This window comes from Lissotriton helveticus, chromosome 11 (assembly GCF_964261635.1).
Source record: "Lissotriton helveticus chromosome 11, aLisHel1.1, whole genome shotgun sequence".
Taxonomy (NCBI): Eukaryota; Metazoa; Chordata; class Amphibia; order Caudata; family Salamandridae; genus Lissotriton; species Lissotriton helveticus.
This window is the reverse complement of record NC_136072.1, coordinates 1,124,348,657-1,124,368,748: the sequence shown is the minus strand read 5'-3', so window position 1 is coordinate 1,124,368,748 and position 20,092 is coordinate 1,124,348,657. Positions and strand designations below refer to the sequence as shown.

Here is a 20,092-nt window from a genome sequence, read left to right as displayed (position 1 = left end):
CCAGCTGTTACAAGCACAAAGCCGCACAATGCAGACATTTGTACTTTTTGGGCAGGGCTTAATTTGTAAAACAATAAGTGCCAGGGTCTTCGTCAGGACGCTACTCCAGCTTGTACAACCAATTGCCAGTGGTAGCGCTGCCAATGACGGTACCAACGCGCAGTGCTTGAAATGGAGAAATAGAAGTCCTGGTACTCTGACACAGAGGACCTGCCTGTTTCTGAGAAGTGCCGGTACTCTCCAATTAAAAGTATTACGTTTTTCTTGAGAAGTGCAGGAACTCTCACTCTCAAAATTAAAAAGTGCCAGTACTCAGTACCGGACAATTCCGGCCCATTTAAAGCACTGCCAACACAACTTCTAACCGTCACACTCATACAAGTGTGACAATTCAGACGGTTCGAGGCCCCCACAGCTCAAAGAATGGCTTGAGAGCAAGTATTAGTTGTTGTCAATGTATATTGAGGTCATAAACAACTGCTGTTCTGCTCATCTTTAAATGATGCAAACTGTTCCACCATGTGGCAGGTGCCGAGTGCCGGGGACCACTGGCTCAACTTAAGCACTGCTTCTGGGGGGAAAAACACAGTTCACACCATTTTTGCTGCTTGGTTCATGGGGACTGTAGTATGTGCTCCAATCTAAAAGCTTTTCACCAGGTTAAAATGTGGAGAAGCAGGAAGAAAACTGATTACACAGTGTGCTTGCTGTGTTTCATTCTATGACACAGAGAATATGTATTTCTGCACTTTTTTAAAGCTGAAGGTAATACTATGTTATAGCAAAAAAACTTTTCTTCGTATTACATAATTAGCAAAGTTAGTAAAAAAGCATTTTCCACTATTTTGTGCTGTATTTGTGGACTTGGAATACTTTCCTGAAATCTTGTCTGTACCCGTAAAAGGACAGTAAATATGTTGGGTATCTTTAGCAATGACTCCACAATCTATTTGTTTTAAAACTCTTTCAGTATGGACTAGAATAAGATTATATGATGTTACAACTCAAACAATTACAACGCATGCTTTTACAACACCGTTTTTACATCACAACTACCATTACATCTAATGATTTTACATTGCATGCCATTACAAAGCATTTGTTAAAACTACCATTACAATGCATGCCATTACAACTCATTCCATTACAATGCATACCATTACAACACATAATAATTTTAGGGCAACAGTAGGGTAAGTGTTGGATAGTGTAAGGGTAAAAATGACTATTCCCTACTACCCAAAACCTATACCCACCCTAAAACTAAAAAATCTCCATTACTTACCTTATAATGCGTTGTAAAGGCATGCGTTGTAATGGTATGCGTTGTAGTGACATTCATTGTAATGGCATGTGCTGTAATGGCATGCGATGTAAAGGCAGTTACGTTGTAATGACTGCATTGTAAAGGTAGTGCATTGTAATGACTGCGTTGTAATGGACGTTTCCCCTAGAATAACATTTGTTTGCTCTAATTCCTATTACATCAGCTATTAAATTGCTCAAATAGTTTTGCCTTTATTTTTGTACCAGTGCAAAGTTTCTTTAACATGGAGCGAGCCCTCCAGCAGGGCCATCAAACGCCCACCCCAAAAACACTACACGCGCCCCAAACCAACCGAGTTAACCAGCCAACCGCTGCTTCTCTACCTCCAGGTCCGCCCCACTGGAAGGATATCAACCACAACTGCGGGGGAGAAAACCAGTCACCTATCGACATCGACAGGTCCAAGATCAGCAGAGACGAGGCCCTGGGAGACATCACCTTCAATGGCTACGACAAGGCACCCCCGGGCAAGTGGAAGATCATGAATGACGGACACACAGGTGGGCGGAGCTTGGGCACATCTCAGATGTCATGTTTGTGTCGAATGTGTTTGTAAGTTGCACACTACAGCACTTGATTGCTTCTAGGCGCTCTTTGGTGGGGGTCTCAGAGATGCTCTGTAGAGTAGGCTGGTGAGCTGTGTGGTGTCTAGGGGGGAGATGTATCAAAATACCTATTTGCGATTCTGAAATAGTGATTTTTTGAGAATCGCTATATGAGAATTGCAAAATGGTATGTATATAAAAATTCGCTATTTTTTAGCGATTTCTTAAAATTCCTTAATTGCAATTAGCAAATTACTAATCGCAATTAAGGAATAATTTCCCATTCATTTCTATGTACCAAGAGGCCCATAGGAAGAAATGTGAAGTTATTCTCAATTTGCGATTTGCAATTTGCTTATCGCAAATTGAGAATATTTTCAAGGGCTCAAGGGTGTCCTAAGGACACCCTGCTGCACCCCTGAAATTTACATGCGCATGCGCATATGGCACACATACATGCCCTAAGGGCATGTATGAGCACCACATGGCACCTTTACAAATGCAAAAAAGTTCATTTGTAAAAGAATTCGCAAATTACCACCAAATACAAGTTGGTGGTAATTTGCGATTTCTTTGTGTAAATTCGCAAAACTTAATTGCTTCTTACATAGTATTTAAGGAATCGCAATTTGCGATTCCTTAAATGCTTACGCAATATTAAGGAATCGCAAAATTTGCGATTCCTTAATATTGCGATGCATTTTAGTTGATACATTCCATTTTCTGATTTTTTTGTCGCAAACACTGCTTTTTAACCGATTCACAGCGTTTGCGACAAAAAAATAGTTTGATACATCTGCCCCCAAATTACATGCCCTGCCTGTTGATAAGGGTGGAGCAAGTGGGATTGCAAAAATAAAACCTGTCCAATGAGCGACCCAAACTATTCCCGCCTAACACTGCACTCCAGGGCAAGCATGAATGAATGTAGGCAGCTGCAGGAGGCGTTATGTGTTGTCCCCTCTTACCAGCAGCACTAGTGCTAATATTTTTAAAGACACAGGCAAAATGACAGTTTGCCATTTGGTGCCACCCTCCCCTCGCTACAATGCATGTGTTGTAATCTGGTAGCCTCTGGCAGTGGTTCTGTAAAGTAGTTGCCTGCAGTGACCTTTATGTGGCAGTTGTCGGAGATGGTGTTTAATGGCTGCCCTGCATGTTCCAGTGCCTCCTTGCTTCACGGGGGCAACCAATTGTATCGTAGATGTATATAGCGCTTAGAACCCCTGACGAGGTGTTGAAGCGCTTTTCTGATTGGCGACACACAGCTCTGCAGACTCCACAGTTAGTTTGTAGTGTTTCTGCCGTAGAAAAGCTAAAAGCAAGGTTCATCTGAAAAGGGATCACCAACAAATTTGTGTATGCAAGCCTCTCCTTTTCTGTGATTCCTCCATAAATTCATGTCTTCATACCTCCTTCTCCGTGCTCTCTTGTTATCGCAGATATGCATATATTCATGCCTCTCTGTCCTTCTTCTGTATCTCGCATAATCACATATTTAAGTCTCTCTGTCTTTGTTCCATTGTTGCCCGGCACATTCATATCTTCAAGCCTCTCTGTCCTTGTTTTGCTGTTATCGCATATTCATCTCTTCATACCTTTCTATCTACAATTCTCCCTATGCATGTTCTGTTATTATTATGTTGCTTATTCTGTTATTATCTCGCATGTTCTGTTATTATTATCTCGCATATTCTGTTATTATCTTGCATGTTCTCTTATTATCTTGCATATTCATATCTTCAAGCCTCTCTGTCTACAATTCTCCCTATGCATGCTCTGTTATTATCTCGCATGTTCTGTTATTATCTCGCATGTTCTGTTATTAATATCTCGCATATTATGTTATTATCTCGCATGTTCTCTTATTATCTTGCATATTCATATCTTCAAGACTCTCTGTCTACAATTCTCCCTATGCATGTTCTGTTATTATCTTGCATGTTCTATTATTATCTCGCATGTTCTGTTATTATCTTGCATGTCCTGTTATTATTATCTTGCATATTCTGTTATTATCTCGCATATTCTGTTATTATCTTGCTTGTTCTCTTATTATCTTGCATATTCAAATCGTCAAGCCTCTCTATCTACAATTCTCCCTGTCCATGTTCTGTTATTATCTCACATGTTCTGTTAGTATCTCGCATGTTCTGTTATTATCTTCGCATGTTCTGTTATTATTATCTTGCATATTCTGTTATTATCTCGCATATTCTGTTATTATCTTGCTTGTTCTCTTATTATCTTGCATATTCAAATCGTCAAGCCTCTCTATCTACAATTCTCCCTGTCCATGTTCTGTTATTATCTCGCATGTTCTGTTTTTATCTTCGCATGTTCTGGTATTATCTCGCTTGTTCTCTTATTATCTTGCATAGTCATATACTCAAGCCTCTCTATCTACAAATCTCCCAAAGCATTTTCTGTTATTATCTTGCATTTTCTGTTATTATCTTGCATGTTCTGTTATTATCTTGCATGTTCTGCTATTATCTTGCATGTTCTCTTATTATTTTGCATATTCTGTAATTATCTTGCATGTTCTCTTATTATCTCGCATGTTGTGTTATTATCTCTCATGTTCTCTTATTATATGGCATGTTCTGTTATTATCTTCGCATGTTGTGTTATTATCTCGCATGTTGTGTTATTATCTTGCATGTTGTGTTATTATCTCGCATGTTCTGTTATTATCTCGCATGTTCTGTTATTATCTTCGCATGTTCTGTTATTATCGTCGCACACTCTTATTATCTTGCATGCTCTCTTATTATCTTGCATATTCATATCCTCAAGCCTCGCTATCTACAATTCTCCCTGAGCATTTTCTGTTATTATCTCACATGTTCTGTTATTATCTTGCATGTTCTGTTATTATCTCGCATGTTCGCTTATTATTTCGCATATTCTGTAATTATCTTGCATGTTCTCTTATTATCTCGCATGGTGTGTTATTATCTCTCATGTTCTCTTATTATCTTGCATGTTCTCTTATTATCTTCGCATGCTCTGTTATTATATTTGCATGTTCTATTATTATCTTCACATGTTCTGTTATTTTCTTGCGTGTTCTCTTATTATCTTGCATATTGATATCTTCAAGCCTCTCTGTCTACAATTACCCTATGCATGTTCTGTTATTATCTTCGTATGTTGTGTTATTATCTCACAAATTCTGTTAATATCTCACATGTTCTGTTATTATCTTGCATGTTCTCTTATTATCTTGCATATTCATATCTTCAAGCCTCGCTGTCTACAATTCTCCCTATGCATGTTCTGTTATTATCTCGCATGTTCTGTTATTATCTTCGCATGTTCTGTTATTATCTTCGCATGTCCTGTTATTATCTTGCATGTTCTCTTATTATCTCGCATATTTATATCCTCAAGCCTCTCTATCTACAATTCTCCCTAAGCATTTTCTGTTATTATCTCGCATATTCTGTTATTATCTCGCATATTCTGTTATTATCTCGCATGTTCTGTTATTATCTTGCATGTTCTCTAATTATCTTGCATGTCCTCTTATTATCTTGCATGTTGTGTTATTATCTTGCAAGTTCTGTTATTATCTCACATGTTCTCTTATTATCTTGCATTTTCATATCTTCAAGCCTCTCTGACTACAATTCTCCCTATGCATGATCTGTTATTATCTCGCATGTTCTGTAATTATCTCTCATGTTCTGTTATTATCTCGCATGTTTTGTTATTATCTCACCTGTTCTGTTATTATCTCGCATGTTCTGTTATTATCTTGCATGTTCTGTTATTATCTTGCATGTTCTCTTATTGTCTTGCATATTCATATCTTCAAGCCTCTCTGTCTACAATTCTTCCTATTCATGCTCTATTATTATCTCGCATGTTGTGTTATTATCTCACATGTTCTAATATTATCTCTCCTAGTCATATCTTCAAGCATCTCTTTCCTTGTTCTGTTGTTATATGGTATATTCATTTCTTCAGACCTCTCTGACTTTGCTCTGTTTTAATCTTGCTGCTTTATATCTACAAGTCTCTCTGTGCAGGTTCTCTTATTGATTTGAATATTCATATCTTCAAGCGTCCATGTGCTGCTGTTAGCTGGCATATTCATGTCTTTAATTCTTCCTGTCCCTGGTCAATAATTTCCTTGCATGTGCCTATCTTCAGGCCTCTGGGTCCTTGCTCTGCTGTGTTCTCACATATTCAGATTTTCAAGGTACTCTTTCCTTGGTCTGTCATTATCTGACATCTGCACACCTTTAAAACTCTCTGTGCTTGCTCTGCCATTATCACACATATTCATATTTTCAATCCTCTCTTTTCTTCTTCTGTCCTTATCACATGTATTCATATCTTCCAGCCTCTCTTTCTTTCTTCTGTTCTTATCACACATAATCATATTTTCAATTCTCTATTTCCTTCTTCGGTGCTTATCACGTATATTAATATCTTCCAGCCTCTCTTTCCTTCTTCTCTCCTTATCACAGTTATTCCTCTCTTTCTTTTTTCTGTTCTTATCATATATATTCAAATCTTCCACCCTTTCTTTCCTTCTTCTGCGCTTATCACATATATTCCTATCTTCCAGCCTCACTTTCTTTCTTCTGTCGTTATCACATATATTACTATCTTTCAGCCTTTCTTTACTTCTTCTGTGCTTATCACATATATACATATCTTCCAGACTCTCTTTCCTTCTGTGTTTATCACAAACATTCATATCTTCCAGCCTCTCTTTCGCTTTTCTGTCCTTATCTCATATATTCCTATTTTCAAGCCTTTACTTTCCTTCTTCTGTCCTTATCACAGTTATTCATATCTTCCAGCCTCTCTTTCTTTTTTCTGTCCTTATCATGTATATTCAAATCTTCCAGCCTTTCTTTCCTTCTTCTGCGCTTATCACATATATTCCTATCTGCCAGCCTCTCTTTCATTACTCTGTCCTTATCACATATATTCATATCTTCCAGCCTCTGTTTCTTTCTTCTGTCCTTATCACATATATTCCTATCTTCCAGCCCCTCTTTCCCTCTTCTGTCCTTATCTCAAATATTCGTATCTTCCAGCCTCTCTTTCTTTGCTCTGTCATTATCACATATATTCATATCTTCCAGCCTCTCTTTACTTTTTCTGTGCTTATCACATATATTCTTATCTTCCAGTCTTTTTTCCTTCTTCTGTGCTTATCACATATATTCCTATCTTCCAGCCTCTCTTTCCTTTTTCTGTGCTTATCACATATATTCATATAATCCAGCCTCTCTTTCCTTCTTCTGCGCTTATCACATATATTCATATCTTCCAGCCTCTCCTTCCTTCTTCTGCGGTTATCACATATATTCCAATCTTCTAGCCTCTCTTTCTTTTTTTTGCGCTTATCACATATATTCATATCTTCCAGCCCCTTTCCTTCTTCTACGCTTATCACATAAATTCCTATCTTCCAGCCATTCTTTCCTTCTTCTGTGCTTATCATATATACTCCTTTCTTCCTACCTCTCTTTCCTTCTTCTGCGCTTATCACATATATTCATATCTTCCAGCCTTTCTTTCCTTCTTCTGCGCTTATCACATATATTCCTATCTTCCAGCTTCTCTTTTCTTTTTCTACGCTTATCACATATATTCATATCTTCCAGCCTCTCTTTCCTTCTTCTGCGCTTTCATATATTCATATCTTCCAGCCCCTTTCCTTCTTCTGCGGTTATCACATATATTCCTATGTACCAGCCTCTCTTTCCTTCTGCTGCGCTTATCACATATATTCAGATCTTCCAGCCTCCCTTTCCTTCTTCTGCACTTATCACATATATTCCTCTCTTCCAGCCTCTCTTTCCCTCTTCTGTCCTTATCCCAAATATTCCTATCTTCCAGCCTCTCTTTCTTTGTTCTGTCATTACCACATATATTCATATCTTCCAGCCTCTCTTTCCTTCTTCTGTGCTTATCACATATATTCATATTTTCCAGCCTCTCTTTCCTTCTTCTCTGCTTATCACATATATTCATATCTTCCAGCCTTTCTTTCCTTCTTCTGTGCTTATCATATATACTCCTATCTTCCAGCCTCTCTTTCCTTTTTCTGTGCGTATCACATATACTCCTATCTTCCAGCCTCTCTTTCCTTTTTCTGTGCTTATCACATATATTCATATCTTCCAGCCTCTCTTTGCTTCTTCTGCGCTTATCACATATATTAATATCTTCCAGGCTCTCCTTCCTTCTTCTGCGATTATCACATATATTCCTATCTTCTAGTCTTTCTTTCCTTCTTCTGCGCTTATCACATATATTCATATCTTCCAGCCTCTCTTTCATTCTTCTGCGCTTATCACATATATTAATATCTTCCAGGCTCTCCTTCCTTCTTCTGCGATTATCACATATATTCCTATCTTCCAGCCTCTCTTTCCTTCTTCTGCACTTATCACATATATTCATATTTTCCAGCCTCTCCTTCCTTCTCCTGCGGTTATCACATATATTCCTATCTTCTAGCCTCTCTTTCTTTTTTTTGCGCTTATCACATATATTCCTATCTTCCAGCCTCTCTTTCCTTCTTTTGCGCTTATCACATATATTCCTAACTACCAGCTTCTCTTTTCTTTTTCTGCGCTTATCACATATATTCATATCTTCCAACCTCACTTTCCTTCTTCTGCGCTTATCACATATATTCATATCTTCCAGCCTCTTTCCTTCTTCTGCGCTTATCACATATATTCCTATGTTCCAGCCTCTCTTTCCTTCTGCTGCGCTTATCACATATATTTAGATCTTCCAGCCTCTCTTTCCTTCTTCTGCACTTATCACATATATTCCTCTCTTCCAGCCTCTCTTTCCCTCTCCTGTCCTTATCCCAAATATTCCTATCTTCCAGCCTCTTTCTTTGTTCTGTCACAATCACATATATTCATATCTTCCAGCCTCTCTTTCCTTCTTCTGTGCTTATCACATATATTCATATCTTCGAGCCTCTCTTTCCTTCTTCTGCGCTTATCACATATATTCATATCTTCCAGCCTCTCTTTCTTTGTTCTGTCATTATCACATATATTCATATCTTTCAGCCTCTCTTTCCTTTTTCTGTGCTTATCACATATATTCATATCTTCCAGCCTCTCTTTCCTTCTTCTGCGCTTATCACATATATTCATATCTTCCAGCCTTTCTTTCCTTCTTCTGTGCTTATCATATATACTCCTATCTTCCAGCCTTTTTTTTCCTTTTTCTGTGCGTATCACATATACTCCTATCTTCCAGCCTTTCTTTCCTTTTTCTGTGCTTATCACATATATTCATATCTTCCAGCCTCTCTTTGCTTCTTCTGTGCTTATCACATATATTAATATCTTCCAGCCTCTCCTTCCTTCTTCTGCGATTATCACATATATTCCTATCTTCTAGTCTCTCTTTCCTTTTTCTGCGCTGATCACATATAATCCTATCTTCCAGCCCCTCTTTCCTTCTTCTGCGCTTATCACATATATTCATATGTTCCAGCCTTTCTTTCCTTCTTCTGTGCTTATCATATATACTCCTATCTTCCAGCCTCTCTTTCCTTTTTCTGTGCGTATCACATATACTCCTATCTTCCAGCCTCTCTATCCTTTTTCTGTGCTTATCACATATATTCATATATTCCAGCCTCTCTTTGCTTCTTCTGCGCTTATCACATATATTAATATCTTCCAGCCTCTCCTTCCCTCTTCTGCGATTATTACATATATTCCTATCTTCTAGTCTTTCTTTCCTTCTTCGGCGCTCATCACATATATCCATATCTTCCAGCCTCTTTTTCCTTCTTCTGCGCTTATCACATATATTCTTATCTTCCAGCCTTTCTTTCCTTCTTCTGTGCGTATCACATATATTCCTATCTTCCAGCCTCTCTTTCCTTTTTCTGTGCTTATCTCATATATTCATATCTTCCAGCCTCTCCTTCCTTCTCCTGCGGTTATCACATATATTCCTATCTTCCAGCCTCTCTTTCCTTTTTCTGTGCGTATCACATATACTCCTATCTTCCAGCCTCTCTATCCTTTTTCTGTGCTTATCACATATATTCATATATTCCAGCCTCTCTTTGCTTCTTCTGCGCTTATCACATATATTAATATCTTCCAGCCTCTCCTTCCCTCTTCTGCGATTATTACATATATTCCTATCTTCTAGTCTTTCTTTCCTTCTTCGGCGCTCATCACATATATCCATATCTTCCAGCCTCTTTTTCCTTCTTCTGCGCTTATCACATATATTCTTATCTTCCAGCCTTTCTTTCCTTCATCTGTGCTTATCACATATATTCCTATCTTCCAGCCTCTCTTTCCTTTTTCTGTGCTTATCTCATATATTCATATCTTCCAGCCTCTCCTTCCTTCTCCTGCGGTTATCACATATATTCCTATCTTCCAGCCTCTCTTTCCTTCTTCTGCGCTTATCACATATATTCATATCTTCCAGCCTTTCTTTCCTTCTTCTGCGCTTATCACATATATTCCTAACTTCCAGCTTCTCTTTTCTTTTTCTGCGCTTATCACATATATTCCTAACTTCCAGCCTCTCTTTCCTTCTTCTGCGCTTATCACATATATTCCTATCTTCCAGCCTCTCTTTCCTTCTTCTGCGCTTATCACATATATTCATATCTTCCAGCCTCTTTCCTTCTTCTGCGCTTATCACATATATTCCTATGTTCCAGCCTCTCTTTCCTTCTTCTGCGCTTATCACATATATTCATATCTTCCAGCCTCTTTCCTTCTTCTGCGCTTATCACATATATTCCTATGTTCCAGCCTCTCTTTCCTTCTGCTGCGCTTATCACATATATTCTGATCTTCAGCCTCTCTTTCCTTCTTCTGCGCGTATCACATATATTGAGATCTTCCAGCCTTTTTTTCCTTCTTCTGCGCTTATCACATATATTCATATCTTTCAACCTCTCTTTCCCTCTTCTGACCTTATCTCATGTATTCCTATCTTCCAGCCTCTCTTTCCTTTTTCCGCGCTTATCACATATATTCATATCTTCCAACCTCTCTTTCCTTTTTCTGCGCTTATCACATATATTCATATCTTTCAGCCTCTCTTTCCTTTTTCTGTGCTTATCACATATATTCATATCTTCCAGCCTCTCTTTCCTTCTTCTGCGCTTATCACATATATTCATATCTTCCAGCCTTTCTTTCCTCCTTCTGTGCTTATCATATATACTCCTATCTTCCAGCCTTTCTTTCTTTTTTCTGTGCGTATCACATATACTCCTATCTTCCAGCCTCTCTTTCCTTCTTCTGCTCTTTTCACATATATTCCTATCTTCCAGCCTCTCTTTCCTTTTTCCGCGCTTATCACATATATTCATATCTTCCAGCCTCTCTTTCCTTCTTCTGCTCTTATCACATATATTTCTATCTTCCAGCCTCTCTTTCATTCTTCTGTCCTTATCACATATATTCAGATCTTCAATCCTCTCTTTCCTTCTTCTGTGCTTATCACATATATTCTTATTTTCCAGCCTCTTTCTTTGTTCTGTCATTATCACATATATTCATATCTTTCAGCATCTCTTTCCTTCTTCTGTCCTTATCTCATATATTCCTATCTTCCAGCTTTTACTTTTCTTCTTCTGTGCTTGTCGCATATATTCATACCTTTCAGACACACACATGAAAGCAGAAGTGTAGTACACACACACACACACACAAAAGCACAAGTGTTACAGTACACACACACGAAAGCACAAGTGTTGTAGTACATATACATGAATACACGAGTTTTGTAGTACACTCACAACGAAATCACGAGTGTTGCAGTACACATACACACATGAAAACACGAGTGTTGTAGTACACACACAGGAAAGCACGAGTGTTATCGCACACACACAGGAAAGCATAAGTGTTGTAATACACTCACACGAAAGCACTAGTGTTGTAGTACATACACACAGGAAAGCATAAGTGTTGTAATACACTCACACGAAAGCACGAGTGTTGCAGTACACTCACAACAAAAGCACAAGTGTTGCAGTCCACATACACACATGAAAGCACAAGTGGAGTAGTACATACACATGAAAGCATAAGTGTTGTAGTACACCCACATGAAAGCACGAGTGTTTTAGTACACTCACACGAAAGCACAAGTGTTATAGTACACACACGAACGCATATGTGTTGTAGAACACACAAATGTCTACATCTGCAGCTATTTAGGTTCCCTTAGCAAATGTCCTCTTCTGTGAATTTCAGCTAAATGCATTTTTCATTTTTATCTACATTTATAAATAAAACAAAGAGGGAAATAAATAGTTTTATGCCTGTGTTTATCTGTAAAAATACAAAATTGGTTACCACCCCCTGATGTCTGTCTGTTGTTCCCTGTGCACAGGAGTGCATCACCCCCCTGCTCCCTGTCCTCTGTGAAGAGGGGTGATCACCTCCTGCTGTCTGTCTGTTCCCTGTGCACAGGGGTGACCGACCCCCTGCTCTCTGACTGTTCCCTGTGCACTTGGGTGCATCACGCCCTGCTGTCTGTCTGTTTCCTGTGCACAGGGGTGACCCACATCCTGCTGTGTGTCTGTTCCCTGTGCATAGGGTGACCCACCCCCTGCTGTCTGTCTGTTCCCTGTGTTCAGGGGTGACCCACCCCTGCTGTCTGTCTGTTTGCTGTGCACAGGGGTGACCCACCTCCTGCTGTCTGCCTGTCCCCTGTTCACAGGGGTGACCCACCCCCTGCTGTCTGTCTGTTTCCCTGTGTAAATGGGGGACCCATCCCCTGCTGTCTGTCTGTTCCTTGGGAACAGGGGTGACCCACCCCTGCTGTCTGTCTGTTCCCTGTGCCCAGGAGTGACCCACCCCTGCTGTCTGTCTGTTTCCCTGTGTAAATGGGGGACCCGTCCCCTGCTGTTGGTCTGTTCCTTGGGAACAGGGGTGACCCACCCCTGCTGTCTGTCTGTTCCCTGTGCCCAGGGGTGCATCACCCCCTGCTGTCTGTCTGTTCCCTGTGCACAGGGGTGACCCCCCTCCTGCTGTCTGCCTGTACCCTGTTCACAGGGGTGACCCATCCCCTGCTGTCTGTCTGTTTCCCTGTGCAAAGGGGGGACCCATCCCCTGCTGTCTGTCTATTCCTTGGGAACAGGGGGGACCCACCTCCTGCTGTCTACCTTTCCCCTGTGCACAGGGGTGACCCACCCCCTGCTGTCTATCGGTCCCCTGTACACAGGGGTGAACCACCCCCTGCTGTCTGTCTGTTCCCTGTGAATCACCCTTTGATGTCTGTCCGTCTCTTGCTCGCAGGGTGGAATCACTCCCTGCTGTCTGTCTGATTCCTGTGCACAGAGGTGCATCACCCTTAATGTCTGTCCGTCCCCTGTGCACAGGAGTGCATCTCTCCATCTCTGGCCCTTTTTCTCTTAGTAGTATGCTGGCTCCCTCTCTTTTTCTTCTCACCTTCTTGTGTTATGATTTTCTTGCCAGCGCTGGTCAGTCTGGAAGGGGACACCATCTTGGGGCACATAAACATCAGCGGGGCTGGACTCCCCAATGTCTTCCAGGCGCTACAGCTCCATTTCCACTGGGGTGGCCCGAACCAGGACGGCTCGGAGCACCGGATCGACGGGAAGCAGTTCCCCATGGAGGTAAGGCATGGGGCGGGCACCAAAGGATCGCATGTACTTTTCATGCAGCCTGGTGAGTTGAAAACATCATGGGCCAGATGTAGGAGAGCAGATACCGGTCGGTAACGGCCGATTTCGGCCGTTACAGACCGGTATTTGGTGTTTGACATGTAGGGGCCATCATTTTACAGAATCTGTAAATTTACCGAATCGGTAAATTTACCCATTCTGTAAAATACCGAATCGGTAATTTTACCGATTCGGTAAATCCACATGTAGGTGACACACCTAAGAGTGCCACAGGCCCTTAAGAGTCGGTATTTTACCACCCAATCCTATTAATGTAAATTGATACTTGTATAGCGCACTACTCACCCGCAAGGGTCTCAAGGCGCTTGTACGAATACCGCTGTGGAATCCATCCTGGCTTTCCCTGTGAGGTGTCCACTCCCAAGGTGGAGGCCAGGCATCCTTAGCATTGTGGGGGCCGTTGTGGAGATTAAGCAAGCTATTGCCCAGAGTTGCAGAGTGGGACTCCATGATTGGAATAGGCACCGAGGCGAGAATTATCAGGTCCGTGGAATTTTTGAGCCCAAGACCCGCCGAGGCGGGGAATTGAACCCTGGTCCCGGGCCAGACTTCTGCATCAGGGTCTGCCGCTCTAACCATTGAGCCACACTTCTCCTCTCCTATTGGGTGGTAAAATACCGAATCCAGGTGTGCATGCACATCTGTGCATGCACACCTGTGCCATGTGGCACACAGACATGCCCTTAGGGCATGTCTGTGTGCCACATGGCACACATGCCTGTATTTGGGGTGCTAGAGGGTGTCAAAGTGACACCCCCTGCACCCTTGCAGGATTCGGTAAATACCGAATCGGTATTGCCCATTGATTCCTATGGGCTTCAAGGCCCAAAGGAATCAATGGGCAATACCGATTCGGTATTTACCGAATCGGTAAATACCGAATGTTACCGATTCGGTAATTCCAAATGAAAAAATACCTACATCTCCCTCCTTCATATTTACCGATTCATAAATACCGAATCGGTAAAATTCGGTATTTATGAGTCGGTAATTTGAAGTTACCTACATCTAGCCCCATATCAAGTAGATTCAGCTGTCCCTGTAGGCATGGAAGTCAATTCACCAAAATACCAGGGGAATCTAAAGTGAGTTGAGACACACTGACCCTCCCCCTTAATACATCACAGGGAGTGACCTCATATAGGGCCAGATGTAGGTAGTCCAATACCGGTCGGTAACTGCCGAAATTACCAAATTTCGACAGTTACCGACCTGTATTAGGCTATTGAGATGTAGGTGGCTACATTTAAGATTCGGTAAATTACTGAATCTGAAATGTAGGGAGCACTCAAATGAGTGCATTGCATGGTTAAGGATTCGGTATTTACCACCAAATAAAAGTTGGTGGTGAATATCGAAAACCTTTGAAAAAGCAAATTTGTGCCTTATTCAAAAGTTCCATGTGGCAGACATACATGCCCTTAGGGCATGTATGTGTGCCACATGTGCACCCATGCACTATTCAGGGGTGCAACAGGGTGTCAATGTGACACCCTGCCACTCTTGAATGTGTTCCCCCATTACCGAATCGGTAAATACCGATTCGGTAATTCCCATTCATTCCTATGGGCCTCCAGGCCCATAGGGATGAATGGGAATTACCAATTCGGTATTACCGAATCGGTAATTACCGAATATTACCGATTCGGTAAACTTTACCGAATACTTACCTACATACCATTTACCGATTCTTCAATACCGAATTGGTAAAATTCGGTATTTTAAAATCAGTAAATGTAACTTACCTACATCTGGCCCATAGACTTCAACATTTATGACATCATAGGAAGTTATGTCACATGACCCTTGGTCCTGGTAACATTACAGGAAGTGATATTTTTAAAAATATAAAATAAAATGTAGACAAAATAATCGGAACATCCTGCAGTGGTTAGAACTCTGTTAAAATTCAATCCATATTTTAACCAAAGTGCAGCAATTGTAAACCAGTGGTGGAACCAAACTATGTCAAAGGCCAAGCAATCATAGGCCGAGGGTGACCCCATTATCGATGAGGCCTGGAGCCATGACATTCCTAGGTTCAGCAATCACATTTCCAAGTACAGCCTCAAATGCCCCTGATATTGTATCGAAGAACAGGAGCGTAAACCCGTCAACCGTGTTGGGATTGGGGTGAAATATGATAGGAACAAAGAGTATCCCAACTGGTATTGTTCGTAGGCAATTAATACGGATATGCATACACTATTATCCACAAGGAAACAAGGAGACTCTATTCAATTGTAGCATGTGCTCATGGCATCATTTTTATAATCCATTTGAGAAAAATTGATAAGGAAAAAAGGGAGTAATTTACAGTTGTAACAGCACTGTATTACATGAATAAAAGCAATTATTGCAACCCAAATTGCACGTGGTGCTCGTGGTTTGTGAGTGAAAACCGGAAGTAGCAACTCAGGTGACAATGTGAATAGCGTGGGTGGCGCAAAGTGGTTGGTGTAGAATTATATACAGTGAACAATTGGCACAGTATGGTTCCGGATTTCTTCAGGAGTACATTTTAACTTGAATACAATTTTAGTGTTCGGGAACCATTCTATGTGGAGCGCCTATGGCTGCGCTGGTGTGTCGACGACGTTTCGATCCACATGAATCAGGATCATCATCAGGACTGGGTTGGGTTCGAGGGCAGTGCAATGTCAGCGAGCGATCAGCTGAAATGCAGCCGTGGCGTGCTACTGCTCGAATAACCAGGTCTTGAGGAGTCTCCTGAAGGTTAGTAGGTCCTGGGTCTGCCGTAGTGGGATGGGGCTGGTGTTCCAGGTCTTGGCGGCGATGTGGGAGAACGATCTGCCGCCGGAGGTTGCTCTTCGGATGTGGGGAACAATGGCTAGGTATAGCAACACAAGAGCACCTTCATTGTTCAGAGACTGACCTGGATGGGGCCTGTGTCGGAATTTATTATTGGAACCAGTCTGCACACATGCTTCAAAAGGAGTCTGTGGTCCACCCTTAACAACGAACTGAGGGCCATATTATCAAGAAAGGGCGATACATTATCGCCGCTTTTATCGGCAGGAAACTGCCGCTAAAGCGGCGATAATGGTCTTGATAATATGCCCTTGTGAATTCCCATAGAAGCCCAGGTTCTGGTGTTTTCCTTTCTTGATAATATGGCCCGAGTGTGTGTTCTGGAAATTGTGATGTTATAGCTATCAAAGGAGTTGCAAAGGCTGAGTCTAGGAATGTAACTGGTGACTTTAATATCTACGCAGTTTCTTCAGCAGCATTTTCAGGGCTAATCTTATGAACTTCTGTTTCCTACGCCAGGAGCGATCACACATTTGTATCAGTATCTCACAGCCCTAACTCTCAAGCTCAAATAGTTATACACAGACAAATCAGTTAAACAGACTAAAACTACTCAACTCATACTCCACAATGAGTTAAAACTGGCTAAAACAACTTAACACAACTCCCAAGCGTATTCATCCTATATCAGCTTCGCACTAGCTGCTTCCAAGAAAGGTGTGGCAAGTGAATTACTTTGAACAAACCTTTCTTCCTTCCAGTTGTAAAATAGAACCCTTCAATTACATACTGCTGGACAGGCTGACTGGTGCTCTCAGGCTGGGGTCATAATGGCGCGTGTGCCACAGAGAGCGGTGCCTGCCTGTGATAGGTGACTGCAGTGACGTGCCCTACGAACCACAGTGCCAACGATATCAGCTGCAATGAAATGATATGTGATATCCCAACGCCAACTGCGCTAGAGGCTGAAGCACAAGTGCCTTTCTTAGTAATACAAAACATAAATATACAATGTACAGTAATTCAAAGTTTATTGTCCTATATTAGAACGGTCAGCATTTAAAGGCATGGCACCTTGCACTGCCATGTGATTAAATAGTTCTCTTTTACAACTGAAAGGAAGAAAGATTTGCCTAAAGCAGGAGCGGCCTGTGCAGGTAAGAGTGGTGGCCCTGGTGTGGGGTGAGGTGGGGGGGCAGAGTCGACGGAGACGACGAGGGAAAATTTATTATTTAATTTTCCCTTGTAGTCTGTCAAATTCGCCCCACCGTCAAAGTAATGCATTAGCGACACCTTTCTTGGAAGAAACTAGTGCGAAGCTGATATAGGATGAATACGCTTGGGAGTTGTGTTGAGTTGTATTAGCCAGTTTGAACTCATTGTGGTGTATGAGTTTAGGAGTTTTGGTCCATTCAACTGATTTGTCTGTGGATAACTATTTGAGATTAAGGGTTAGGGCTGAAATATACTGATACAAATGTGTGATTGTGATCGCTCCTGGCGTAGGAAACAGAAGTTCATAAGATTAGCACTGAAAATGATGCTGAAGAAACTGCGTAGAGCATAAAGTCACCAGTGGAGGTTTCTGCATGAGGACGGGGTTGTGTCGAACCTCCCCGCGTGCTGCAGCCATGTTAAACATGAAAAATAAAATGGCAATGGAAAGATTTCATTGCCATTTTATTGTTCACGCAGCACACAGCAACCGCCAGCCAACCCCTAGCCCTGAGAAATGGGGACGTGTCCTCCTCTGCTGCTGATTGGCAGCAGAGGGCAGGAGCAGTGGCTGGCTGGATGCTCCAAAGTGCGCATGCCATTTTGGCCGGCTAGCTTACCCCAGCCAAAATGACATGCGCACTTTGAAACTCTCCACTCAGCTGTCTTAGACAGTTGGGTGGAGATCAAGCACAGGCCTACGGGCCTGAAAGAGTGACCAGACCCCGCACTCCATCCGATCCTGGTACTTCTCTCATGCTGGTTACCAGCATGAGAGTCGCGCCAGGATTGGTTAATGGAATTGGCTGGATCACTCAGAGCCTAGGGACCAGAGCGAGGAGGACGTCTGGCATGCAGCAAGCAAGGTAAGCAACTTTATTTTTGTGAATTCATAGTCATTCTCTTTGCCTGCATGCACACACCCATCCACTAGGCCTTTTGCCGGAGTGAGCTAAAGAATGGTGATGGATTAAACCCAGATCAGTTGACTGGGGGTGTGTGTTTGATTTGCTCAAATGCTCCGTCCATCATCCCCTTTTGTATCGCTACGTTCGCCCTAAATTGGCAGGGTTTGATCAGACGTGAGTCCCTTGCTCACTTTGCCACTGGATTCAAGATAGCCTGGCTGATGAGGATTATGCATCCGAAACCGGTCCCAGGATGCTTGTTTCCGGTCCAGGGAAGACATGGCTTGGCAGTTCGGGCTGGACTGTTCCCATGAGGCACAGGGTCAGACTGATTTGCATATGGCCATGTCTGAACTGGGGTGGCGGAGTGAGCTAAAGAATGGTGATGGATTAAACCCAGATCAGTTGACTGGGGGTGAGTGTTTGATTTGCTCAAATGCTCCGTCCACCATCCCCTTTTGTATCTCATTTGCCGACCCCAACAACATATCTCCCTGCCAGCCACCCGTGAAAGTCACAAGCTATATAACTAGACTCAGCCTTTGCAACTCCTCTGATAGCTGTAACATCACAATTTCCAGAACACACACTCAGTTCAGTTGTTAAGGGTGGAACACCAACTCCTTTGACGCATGTGTGCAGACTGGTTCCAATAATAAATTCAGACACAGTAAACAATGACCGTGCTCTTGTGTTGCTTTACCTAGCCACATGATGGTAGTGACTGAGTATACAGATGCTGTTTCCGGGGCATTTCAGGCTGTACTTGGAAATGTCTAGGAATGTCTTGGCTCCAGACATCATCTTTAATGGGTTCACCCTCAGCCTACGATCTCTTGGCCTTTGGCATAGTTTGGTACCAACACTGGTTTACTATTGCTGCACTTTGGTTAAAATATGGGTGGAATTTCAACAGAGTTTTAACTACTGTAGAAGTTTTCGATTATTTTGTCTAACTTTCATTTTTTATCTTTAAAAATATCACTTCCTGTAATGTTATCAGGACCAAGGGTCATGTGACATAGCCTGCTATGATGTCATAAACATCAAAGCCTATGTGAGGTCACTTCCTGTGATGTAATAAGGGGGAGGGTCAGTTTGTCTGAACTCACTTCTGCTCCCACTGGCATTTTGGCGAATTGACGTCCATGAAACAAACCCTGCTTTTAAAGGATTTTGAAATCATACAATGTGAGACAGGGACTGTTATCTCTGTTTTGTCCTTTGGTACCCAAGTACTAACCTTTTCTGATAGATACATCTGCCGTGTGGATTCCTCACCTTGTGAATATCCCCTTGCGTCTGCAACATTCGGAAATTCTTTTTGTAGCCTCGCGCCGACGTGGACTAGGACGTCATAGAGACACGACCTCGCTCGCGACTCCGCTGACGTCACCGACGCCTACAATAGGCCCACGCCGGCGTGATGACATCAGTTCCCTTTTTTCCGCGTCGTCGACGCTAACGGTTTCGGGATACTCTGTAGCTTATAGTATATTGTTACTTTGTTTCTTCGATTCTCAGTTCTCTAACTTTTGCTCTGTTGTCATGTCGACAAAGAAGACAGGTTTTAAACCTTGTAGAGAATTTGGGAAGATGATGTCCGTTACGGACCCTCACCAAG

At 41.9% G+C, this 20,092-nt stretch overlaps 1 protein-coding gene across 1 annotated transcript in view; it reads left to right on the top strand.

Moving 5' to 3' along the window:
* LOC144792693 (carbonic anhydrase 15-like) overlaps window positions 1-20,092 on the top strand; it is a 180,976-nt gene that overhangs the window by 117,370 nt on the left and 43,514 nt on the right. The window contains exons 3-4 of the mRNA XM_078667847.1: window positions 1,657-1,827; window positions 13,344-13,504. Of these exons, the coding sequence (XP_078523973.1) occupies window positions 1,657-1,827; window positions 13,344-13,504 (332 nt within the window). The remainder of the gene's footprint in view (window positions 1-1,656; window positions 1,828-13,343; window positions 13,505-20,092) is intronic.